At 33.7% G+C, this 12,508-nt stretch overlaps 1 protein-coding gene across 2 annotated transcripts in view; it reads left to right on the forward strand.

Moving 5' to 3' along the window:
- RGS17 (regulator of G protein signaling 17) overlaps positions 1-11,414 on the forward strand; it is an 88,232-nt gene extending 76,818 nt beyond the window's left edge. For both annotated transcript variants that reach the window (XM_067701742.1, XM_067701743.1), the window contains exon 5: positions 4,797-11,414. In XM_067701742.1, the coding sequence (XP_067557843.1) occupies positions 4,797-4,985 (189 nt within the window). In that variant the 3' untranslated portion in view covers positions 4,986-11,414. The remainder of the gene's footprint in view (positions 1-4,796) is intronic.
- The last annotated feature ends 1,094 nt before the right edge of the window (positions 11,415-12,508 follow it).

The following is a 12,508-nucleotide window of genomic DNA, read 5'->3' on the forward strand; positions in this document are numbered from 1 at the left end:
TCTGTTTAACACTAAGAAACTCACTTCAGTGCTCTGCAGCCTTAGATACCTTGTTCTGTAGAATGTGGGAATGGAAAAAGCTAAAAAAACCACTAAATCTATGACTTTCAGGCTCTGCTGAATGACAATTTTTATAGTAGTAGGAACTGTTTGCTTCTTCTGATTTCACCCTAAACTTCCAGTTGCTATCAGGGAGAAAAAAGCAAAAAGCCTATTTAAACACCAGAATTATCTAAACATAATGCATATGTGAAAGACATGTGGGTCCTATGTGTGCACATAGACAGATGTTTCTTCGTGCAAAATCATGTGAATTTAGCACTTTCAATAATTTAAATCAGTTTTTCTAAACAGGACTCATGATTGTACTTTCCTAGATTCATTTCTTTGTGCACGCATATTATCATTCAAAAAATATTTATTGAGTACTTCCCACGAGCCAGGTACTGGGCTAGATGTTAGGGATATGATGGTGAATGTTGGCCTATACCTTATGGAGCTTTCATTTTAGGAAGACAAATAAATCATGTCAAAAACAAGTAACTAAAAATCGTGATAAACATTATGATGAGGGTGGAGGTCAAATGATGTAGTTAGAATAGGGTTAGTCAGGTAAGGCCACTCTGAGAAGGTAAAATTCAAGTTGATACAAAGTCTAAAGACATTGGGTTTGAGGTGTCATTATACATACGCTCAATTATTATTATCATTACTATCATTACTTTACACTGGGCTTAAACTTTGTTGTTGACAAAATGGTCTTATGTATATTATTACAGTATAAGTCTCACAAGAATCCTTTAGCCTCTAGGACACATGGCACCATTTTCTAGGAAAGGAAATTGATTTTCAAAGAAGTAAAACAAGGATATTAGAATTATATCTGGTAGAGAGAGAACACAACCCTAAGATCTTCAGATTCCAAGTGTGATGCTCTTCCAGCTACAATATGCTGATGAGTTATTCCATTGTATTCCATTCATGATACTACTATGGATTTCTATGAACCCAAACTTGAACTTGAGACACGATAAGAACTAGTAACCTTAACCACATGTCTGAACTCTCCTTCAGAAACAAGATTAACTTTCCCATCATTTGTACACCATCAGAAATATGGTTACTCCACTTCATCCTACCAGTGATGTTTGGTCCAAGAAACACATTCCAATAATCAATCTTATTTGTAATTTATAATTATTTTCAGTAGAAATAACCAACACAAAATAATATGACTAAAAACACACGTGGTAAAAGTGTATTAAAACAGATAGGAAAACCAGATAGCCTTCAGATCTGTAAAATTTTACATGAGAAGACCGAATTTAGTTAAAATTATAAAGAACATTTCCAATGGCAAAGACTATAATTGGTAAAATTGAACGTGGACTTATAAAGGAAAAAGAAAAAAATTAATCAGAATTTTACTTAGAAAATAATCCTAAGTAAAGCAGCTTCAGTAAAATTAAAAATAAAGTGGAAAAAATGGGAGAAAAATTAAATCATTATGTGTAAAAAAATTGTTTAAGGAATTAATTGACTTAGGAGGGTCCTTATGAGAGTAAAAGACTTTTAGTGGTAATTCATCATCTTCAGTACAATTCCACCGAAAAAATGTCCAAAGAGTCAAAATTTCCATGATGACTAGAAGAGGAAGACAGGGTCAAAACTTGGTGTGCTCCCTTTTGCCAATACTGACCTATTTTACATGAATTGGCTCCATTGCTAGGAAATCTATCAAGCATAATATTTAATTCAATTTGACCCAGGTTTTCCCAACCACACTAGAAAGATTTCTGTTTTCATCCTCCCCACTTTACCCCCCATACTGTTGTTGAACCTTTAGCTTTCATTTCATTTTCCCCCCAGTTAGTTTGTGGAGTTGCTGGTGCATATTTTTATGTTTGCAAGCCACGTGCTTTTCTTCTTCTCTGTCTCCTACTCCCTGTGGGAATGGATGCTTCCAAGTTCATTGAGTCCTGTCACAAAGTCACTTATGCCTTTTTAAAGCTTCAGTTACCACCTCTCAACACTGCCAACATTTCCAGCACTGCTAAAACTGCCAGTTAAATGCTGCCAAGTCTCTCAGTGCCCTCTTGTGCCCTGTCCCACAGTAGTAGATCGCTTTTTAACTGTTATTGCTGCACTGCGTCCCTCCCTTCACCCCACCTAAATGGGAGTCTGTGAGGACTAAGAAAAGAATTTCCATTGCCCAAGGATAGCTCTTGTCTTGTGCTACTCAACTTTCTCTTCGCCTAGCATGAGTTCTTTATAGGAAACTCCTCAGTCCTACGCATTGGCCTCACAAGCCATCCAATCATGGGTGAATCCTAGGGTGACAATGGCTCAGGCCCATGCTGGGATCCACCCACACTATCTTGTATTATAGATGTTCCACAATCGAAGCACAAAGATGCTACAAGATGAAACTATAGACTGTTATGCTCATGGGGTTTATCCTTGTTGTTTGACCTCTCTACACTTCTTTTGACAGACAACCTTTTCAAACAAACAACCAGATATTTAGGAAAATATTTTATTTTTCAAAAGGAAATAGCAAATGTGTTTTTGTTACAGATTACTAAATGCTGAATGGTACTACTTTCTGTACTGCATTTCACTACTGTTCTTAATTAGCCAAAAAAATTTTTAAATTATTCAATGAAGACTCAACACATTTACTAATTCAAATTATTTTATTTCTCTGTCTTCAGATAACTAATATTATTCCAGCTACTGATAAACTGTTATCAGTTTATCACATGTTAAATATGTTAATTATATGTGTTAGGGAACATATATGTTAAATAGCATATATTGCATTATGCTATTATTTAAGAAATAAATGACCTCTTTATCACTAATCTAATGTTTCTCTCTCCAATGAAAGAAAAATTTCCCAAGTTTGAAAGTAAGAGCACCATTTACAAAAATAATAGAATATGTTTGTTAAGATTCGCTTGACCATAACACCACATTTCAGAATAAGATCTATCAGTTTAAACTCCAATGCCAATATTTTCCTTTTGAGTAGAAAAACAAATGATATTTTTAAAGAAAAAGCTTAGATAAAAATTCTGTACTTTTTATTACTTGGCACTTGACGATGACCTCTTATGGCAGCAACACAGAGAATAAAATGTAAACGACCCATTTCCAGAACATCTTTTCTTTTTTCTTTAGAATTTAGAGAGAAGAATATATAGTTCAGCCAAGGAACGTTTAATTTTTTCTCTATATAAGTTAGTCTAGCTAAACCACAGAAATTGAGTCTGGATCACCATTTCCCGACACATCCTCCCCTAGCAGCCATCCCTGGTGTATATCAAGGAACCCAACACCACATGGGCTGTTGAGCTCAGGCATCTGGGGACACCAAATGGAATATGAGTGGCTTCCGTCATTGGGACTGTTTCAGATCCCAGGCTTAGTCCAAACAGTGGGTGGGAAAAGAAGCCGAAACCAAAAAGGCTTTTGCAAAATGCTTGTGACAAAACGTTCAGCTATAAATATGAAAGGTTTGTATAGACTTGAGTACGTCATGAGACAAATAACTGTGGATCACAATGCCCTAGTCTTTGTTCAACAGTGAGAACTATGGACACCAATCAAGACTCTGAGGTGGTTTGCCTCTTAGAGGGTGTTGCTAACATGTCATTTCAGAGCAGACCTTAGTTCTTTTCCCAGAGTGTGCATTTATTGGTATTTAATTTCCCCCCCTTCCCATTTCAACATGCTCTACCAGTTCCAACCAGATTAGCATTTAGGGAGGAAAAAACCAAAACAAAACAAAAACAAAACTGAATCACTTGCAGAATTTAATTTCTTTACACTTTTCAAATAACACTGTATGATTAATGGGTACTCTGAATTCCTACTTACATTTCTCCTTTCAGAGATTGAATTTCAAGTAAATATTCTGCTTAATCTTTAGTACAGAGACCTTTGGATGTATTCCTAGGTATGGGCTACAGAGTGTCCTATGCCATGCCAGGTAGATAGAAGAGCTGAAGAGTGTGTGCTGTCGTTCTGCTCTACTCAGCCCTTCCACATTCCTGGTGTCCTCCTTCTGACACGGGAGGACTTGCTGGGATTTGAAACTATCGGGAATCAGCACTTGATATATGTGTTAAGTTTGGACAGAGAACTACTCTCTGCCAGATTTCTACCTTGTTCCATCAAGAGTTACCCCAGCAGTCTCATAATAGGAGGATGTCAATTTGTATCCTGGCCAGGGAATTCTCTAGCACCGCAACAATGAACAGAAATTGTCAAAAAAACTCCTGAGTGAATGCGTAGAAAAGATACATCCAAGTAAGCCAAGATCTCTGAACTAAAATTCTGGTTTAAAAGTTGGTTTTTGTTTGTTTAATTCAACTTTTGAAGGAGAAAAGTATGCAGGGTTATTATGTAACCTTTGAAAACATAACCTCAAGATTTTGGTTTTTTGTTGTTTTTTTGTTTTTGTTTTTGTTTTGTTTTGCGGTATGCGGGCCTCTCACTGTTGTGGCCTCTCCCGTGGCGGAGCACAGGCTCCGGACGCGCAGGCCCAGCGGCCATGGCTCACGGGCCCAGCCGCTCCGCGGCATGTGGGATCTTCCCGGACCCGGGCACGAACCCGCGTCCCCTGCATCGGCAGGCGGACTCTCAACCACTGCGCCACCAGGGAGGCCCCTAACCTCAAGATTTTAGAGTTATTCTGTGAGGTTCCTCTGAAATGTCATGAATCTATACTTACTTACTTGAGATCTTTTGAAAAAATATTATTTAATGTATCTGCTCTTATTTCTTTTTAGGTCAGCCTCGATTCTCGAGTTAGAGAGGTGATCAACAGAAATCTGTTGGATCCTAATGCTCACATGTATGAAGATGCCCAACTTCAGATATATACCTTAATGCACAGAGATTCTTTCCCAAGGTTTTTGAACTCTCAGATTTATAAGTCATTTGTTGAAAGTACTGCCAGCTCTACTTCTGAATCTTAATTTTTATTTTTAAAAAATCATTTTGGAGGGCTGGGATGAGAAATAAAAGTAGTTAAATAACACCTGAAACTGAGTTCCTGGAGAACTACAGTTTAGCATTCCTCAGGCTACTGTGAAAATACAACCATATGGTCTTTGTCTCCATTTTGTATCAAGGTTATCCATGGTTACGTTTGGAGAAAATACCACCTGAAACAATGAATTGCCAAATTAGTTTGTTTCATTCAACACGCATTCTACTTGCAAGCAAACTGTATTTGTAGTCCTATGAACAGTCTCCTAGTGTATCCAGAGACTGCATGTGCAAAGTAAAACTGCTTCATTTGCCATGTAGTTGTTGTTAATATTTAAGCCAATGGCATAACTTATATCTGTATTTAAGGACTTTCGTGCAATATGGTCTTATAGAAATAATTGCCAAAAAGTTGGCTGTGGTTTGCATTTTTAAATATAATCTAAGACAGAAAAAGCCAATTTTTAAATTGTAACTATGATATTCAACATGCTATATACTGTGTTCAGTACACTAATTTTGAAGCCAATATTTCTGTACATGAAAAAAGAGCTATTTATCTCTGTTTGTTGGAAAATCCTAATGGGGAATTCCTCTGGTTGTTCACTGCCAAAACTGTGGCATTTTCATTACGGAAGAGTTTTCTTCATATATGTATATATATGAAGAAAAGAGAAAAAAAAGCACAAAACAATTTGAAGATATTCTATCTCAAAGACAAATCAAAGAGTGATATTGTTTTTAACTGTAATAGAGGAAAATGAATCTATGTATCAGATGTCCAATACTGTAATTAATTTATTAAAGACTGGCTCTCCAGTTCTAAAATGGTTGTGTAAAGTATGTACTTTAGCAAAAAAATAATAATAATAAGCTTGATAACTTAGTTTTGGAATATAAAGAAAGGATTTAATAAAGGAATGCCTATATGTAGCATCATAAAACTTTTGATGAATAGCATCTGTGCTGTGGCATATTTTCCTTGAAAGTGAAATCCAAGAAAAGCTAAGTTTTTAAGCAAGAAAAGTTTTACAGGGGTTCTCTAGAAGACAATTCTCTACTTCAGACCTTAACTGTTTTCACATAGTATCTTAAAAATGACTTATTTAAAAAATGTTAAAACCAAACCATTCTGATCCATAATTGAAAGGCAGTACAGTGCTCAAATCTTTTAGCTGCCGTATTATTTTTTATATGTACTACTAAATCTTTAAGACAAAAAATACTTGCCTGACATTGGCACGTACTTTTGACATTCAAGAAAACAGTATCCTATCTCGCACACACACACAAAAGTCAGTGTCATATTTATATCAAGGTGTTACATTTGAATATTAACATCCCCTGGAGGCTATTTTTTTAATCTTAAACTTAATAAATATTGAGTAACCTAAAATGAAAGTTTTAAACATATTTATATCCACTAAGAATACTGGCCTTATATTAAGGATATTAAAATTATAAGTTTCCTTTGTCATTTTTTTAACTACCTCTCATTTTTTTAATTTATTAAAGTTTTTTTAAAAAAACCAAGTTTGGGGTTTTCTTTTTAACATTTATTTTACTTGAAAGGTTGACATCGTAATTTTCTTTTGCCATAAACTTAAAACATTTCAAGAATTGCTTTTTTAAGTGAATTTGATTTTCTAACTTATACAGAATTCAGGAGATATGATTAAAAGGGCTATTATCTATTCCCTATGCAAATATTTTAACTGTTGCAGTGTTTGACAAAATGGGATTTAAAAAAAAAGTTTGCAGAGTAGAAAACAAAACGTTCTGTTTACACTGGCGTTGCTGACTATCCTACTATATTCAGCACTTTTAAATACATTATTTATGAAAATGTAGTTAAAATACAAGATAGAAAATATTTATAATTATTATTTCTTTTAACAAATGCGTGTTTCTGTCTGAAAGTGTTAGTGTGTTAAGACATGCTTTATCCATGTCAATTAGATATTTACTATTTGAACAATAGTTTTCAGTAATATGGTGAAAAAGATAGCTATGAAGATGTTTACAAAATGTCGTATTTTTTTCCTAACGAGTGAAGAAAAAGCTAAAAGAATAATCATCACTTCTATTGTGAAGTTTATTGTTCCTAAATTATCTAATTTTTTTCTTGATTAGAATTGTTATGCTACTATGCTGTATACACATATATGTTGTAATATCATACTTGTTGCTGTGTTTGAGGCACATGACTAGAAAATATGTAATATGCTATGATACACTGCATGCATCAATCTTTTTAAATGTAGACTTTATATTCTTGTTGTTACTATATATGATGGTGACTTGCTAGTCATAAGTTATCTTTATAAGATACTTTGGACTATTAGATGAATTGTCTGTTTGACAATACCTTTAATATTTTACCAAATGTAAAAGATAAGGGCCCTTATAAAGAGTCCTAATCTCTAACTCTGGGCATTTGTAGTATACAGATTTTGAAGCTAGTATATCCTTTTGAAATCTGATTAGGAAGTTGTGTTGAGAATGATTCTAGAGTAGATTTACACATCAGATGTTACGTGAGATTTCCCTGCTAAATTCCTATTTTCAGGGGAGGGGAGTGTTTCTCTTTTAATTTCAAAATGTTTAAAGTTTCCATGTAAGAGTATGTCTGTGTACTTGCAACTCTACCAATTTTTAAAGTATGGTATAATTCCTTCAGTTTTAATTACAGAGCTATAATAAACAAAAAAAAGCCCTCAACTGGTGTCTATGCTACCATTCCAAGAGCACAATATTTGTTTTGGTAGAGTTTGATTTTTCCTGGTGAGTAAATTCCTCCCTGGGGAAAAATTAGCACTTTAGAAGGTACACTTTATATTTTACATTGCCAAGTTATCTTTGTATACTGTTAGAATCTCCTAATGCACACAGAAAGAGGTTAATGCTCTTTAAATAATGCCTAACTTCAGATGTGTCTATAATGGAAAGAAAAGTAGAGGATATAGATTATATATGAATATGTATACATATATTTATATAAATTGGAGAGGTTTCTTCAGAGATGGATCTTGAACATAGATCACACTAATAATGAATGCATGATGCTTCTTTACTCTGGATAACTCTTATGATGTTACCTAAAGGTAATACAGATGTCCCGACAGTGTTATAGGGCAGCTCTAAGCACAGCAGGTGCACTGGCAAGAGAACAATAGCAAAACACAATTTTGATATCAACACTATGAAGTGCAAAAATCAAGACCATATAATGTGGTCATTTTTTTTCAATTTTAAAATATGTACATAGGATGACCAGTTCTGATATTTGGTCATGGTGCATGGGGTGTTTATTCGTATCCTTTAATGCTGCCTAGATTCTTACTTGTGGAATGAAATGTGTATCATATATTTACCTGATAGTTCGGTTTTGCAAAAAGATTGTAGAAATAAGTAAATAGTATTTATTTATTAGGGGCAAAAAAATACACTTTCACCCCATTAAGCTGATTTAAAATAATACCTGATTCTTATTTTTTGAATTTATCCATTTTTTTCTATACACTTTTAACTTACATTGAAAAAAATGTCATATTGTAATTGTAACAAACTACATTTGCAAAAAATGTAATATACCAGATGTGTTGAGGAAGAAATATACAAGGAAGAAATTTAACATACAATCAGAAAATAGGAAAATAAGCCACCTAAAATTTCTTAGGTCCAAAATGTCTATAGATAGAACCCTGTCAAACTTGAGTTTTGAAAACTTTGCATTAGATACATTGGCAAATTATTTTGAAAAGTGGTAAAGATACTTCCAGAATTTTTTTTTGCCTGTGTATTTATGTTGACAGTTTATGACCTTAATTTTCATAGTTTTCACTTATATTTGCATGCCCTTTTCAGTTTTTAAAAAATTTCTGACCAATATGTTTGTTCTCCTGAGAAAACAATACTCAATCTGCAAAAAGTTTAGTTATTCCTTACTTGCTGCAACTTCAAATATTTACCAATGAAACTGATACCAAAAACTTGCTTCGGATCTTCTCTGCAACACTCTTAGTAGTATCCTTGCAACACACAACAGTGCACAGAGTGATAAGTTTTGTTTCCAGATACCAGCCTTTAATTATAAATTTGGTTTCAAGTTATGTTTCTGTCTCATGTGACTTTGGGCAAATCACTTATCCTCTCTGAGCCTGTTTCTTTATCTTCAAATGAGGAATATAATAATTTACAGGATGGCCATGGGAATGAAATAAACATGGAAAGAGTGAAGTGTTACATATAATATTACTATTTTATCAAAGTTCTCCAGCTCAATAATAATTCCCATTTTCAAGAATGTATGTATTAAATGCCATTTTAATGCACTTTCCCCCGATTTTTTTCAAACTATACTTTAAAAATCTGATTTAATTATTCATTAAAAAATACAACCAAGCTTATTTTAAGACAGAGGAATATATGAATATGTTATTGCTTTGTTCAATAATGTGATTCAAAAATCACTGTTCTCAGTTCACCAATATCACACTGAAGTTACAAAGAAGTATGTTTCTTTCAATGACACACACACAGATATATTTAGATGTGCATATGCATATGTGTGAGTGCGTGTATAATACTGTAGGTTTAAATCAAAGTTTAAATAAGAGAAATCATTTGAAAATTTTATTTCCACAGGAAATAAAACATTCCCAACGATAGGAAGAATATAAATATCAGTTAATTTGCCAAATAAATATGTGGTGGTTAGACGTAAAACTAAACTAAAAGAGACTGGCCTGTAGAAAATATTGACTGGCACGGAACAGAAAGCATTCTTTTTACTATTAAGGTGGTATGATTTTTTAAATAATTTTATCATGAAAATATGAAAATAAAAGAATAAAAGGCAGTTGTATGTTCATAAAAGTTTTCATTAAACCTTTTATTTTAGAACAGTTTTAGATTTACAGAAAAATTCCAAGGATAGTATAGATAGAACCCATATATGACACACCCATGAAACATTTGTCACAATTAATGAAACAATATCAATGCATTATTAAGTCTACACTTTATTTAGATTCCCTTAGCTTTTAACTGTCTTTTTTCTGTTCCAGGATTCAAGATGCCACATTACATTTAGTCATCATGTATCCTCTTAGCTGTGACATTTTCTCAAACTCTTCTTGTTTTTGGTAACCTTGGTAGTATTGAGGAGTACAGGTCTAGTATTTTGTAAGATGGCCCTCAACTGTAATTTGTCTGATCTTTTTCCCACGATTAGACAGGTGTTACCAGTTTTTGGAAGAAAGACGGCAGAAGTGCCATTCATATCACACCATTCAAAGGTACATACCATCATTACGACTTATTATTGTCGATGCTGAACTTCATCACCTGGCTGAGGTAGTGTCTGTTAGGTTTTTCCACTGTAAAGTGATACATTTTTTAAGAGGGTATACTGGACGTAAATTTACTGGACATTTACACTGAGATAAAAATATTCTGAGCAGATTCCTCAGCATTGCTACTAGGTTCCATTAAATGACTGCTAACCAATACTATGAAGAAAATATAATGAACTGGAAATTGATATGGGAAAGTAAAACTCCAAAATGGTGTTAGCTTGAACATTCACTTAAAGGAGGTGAAAGTTAACTTTTTCCCTTGAACTACCTGTATGATTACCTTAATCCTCTGCATCCCTTGGATAGTGAAGATTTTAGTTTTACTGTCATAAAAGGTAATCTAAATTGATGATGATTTTGCTGAGTACTTTTCTATATTGCCTTCCACTGAACAATGAACACTGAATACTGGAATAAGGTAAAAGGCTTGATTTTTCCCCCTTGCTTTAAACTATTTGTCATAAATACAGTGTATCTTGTATATGATTTTAGGGTGTTTGCTAAATATTAAAAAGTATTTCAATGTGTTTGGTTCTGTAAAATTTATATTGAACGTGTGTAATTTTTTCTACCATGTTCATTGTACTTAATAATCTATATCCATATCTTGGACTTCACCAATATTTATTAGTGGACCATAAAGAAATTTTGAATGCATGAATATAACTTGAGATGCCATGTTTGGTTATTTTGCAATGCCAGAATAACTGTAGGTACTTATAAATTGAATAGATAATCCAGATTATTTTTCCACCAACTTAAGTTGTTTTGGGTTTTTATGCCCCCTTCCTTGAATCTATTTTATTATTTTACCTATGTACAATAACAGACTTCCTGAAAATGCTAGAATTTTCAACATGTAATAGAATTTAAGCATGACCATAATGGAAAAAAATGCAGAAATCTCGAACAGTGTATATTTCTTTGAGTTTACAAAGTAAAACTAAATCTGTTTTCATTTGACTATATTGTGGAAACCTATGGATATTATTGTAAAATGCACACGCGTTACACTGACTTTTTAAAAATGTTTTGAATAAAGAATTCACCAATGTATCCTTAGAAAAGTTACTGTTTCCTCATTGGTGTAATACTATAGGAGTAAAGGTGCACTTAATTATGTTGCTTAAATTGCTAACACATCTGAGGGAAAATAATTGCTGGCAGGATTCTTTACATTGTTCTATAAGGTTATCACTTGTTACATTTTTGCACCTTTTATAAATAATAAAGTATACTCTTGAAATAACTCGTTTTGAGAATTCAGCTGAGAGATTTATGTTGAGTTCAAGTAGCTCCCACAATTTCTATGCTTAAACTAATATTCAAAGTTGAGTTTAGACTTGGAAAAAAACTATTCCTAAAAGAGATGCAGACAACCTAATCAGTCCTGTTCTATACTCGGATTAGCATTTTTTAAATTGGGTTTGGATCACTTTTAAAGCAAAACAATTTTATAAAGTAGTGTGGCTTAATACACATTCAAAGTGAAAAAAGATTTGAGTTAGTTGAAGCTTCTAAGTAGCAAAACCTATTTTTGTTCTATATTATTTGGAGAGTCGGCTCATTCTACTTTGCATTTGTATATAGAGAGCAAAGAAACGATGCAAGCTCATTTTATAAGAATTTATACTTAACCTCAACAATTCTGATTAGATGACTTAAGAATGACTTAACCTTGTCAAGGGCTCCCGTATTTTACCATTTTTTTTACAAGAATAAGTAAGAAGACTTAGGGTATATTAGGTCTCTGTACAGTTACACCACCACTTAGTAAATCCTGCTCAAACCAGTTAGGTAGTGGGAGTTCCCAGATTGGATGTTCAGCCCTTGCATTCTCAGGCCTGTCTAGATTGTATTATTCCCTCATATACATTCCTCTGGTGGGCTATGAAAAGGTCTTTTGAAAAATGCAAAAGCATTACACCAGTAAACTTCAGTATTCCTGGCACTAATCCACTCTCAAGTTTGGGGGTGGAGGTTGGTGGTTTTGTGGGGACGGGGCTAGCGGAGGCGGGGCTCTGAAGGCTTTGCTGGGCTGTGATTAGTTGCAACACGGAACGGCTCAACCATCTTAAAAAGTAGCTGGGTAACAACGAATAAATGAGAATGGGCATGAGACTCGGTGTGGAAGGAAGCCGTTTTAAAGC

This window comes from Pseudorca crassidens, chromosome 13 (assembly GCF_039906515.1).
Source record: "Pseudorca crassidens isolate mPseCra1 chromosome 13, mPseCra1.hap1, whole genome shotgun sequence".
In the NCBI taxonomy this organism is placed as follows: Eukaryota; Metazoa; Chordata; class Mammalia; order Artiodactyla; family Delphinidae; genus Pseudorca; species Pseudorca crassidens.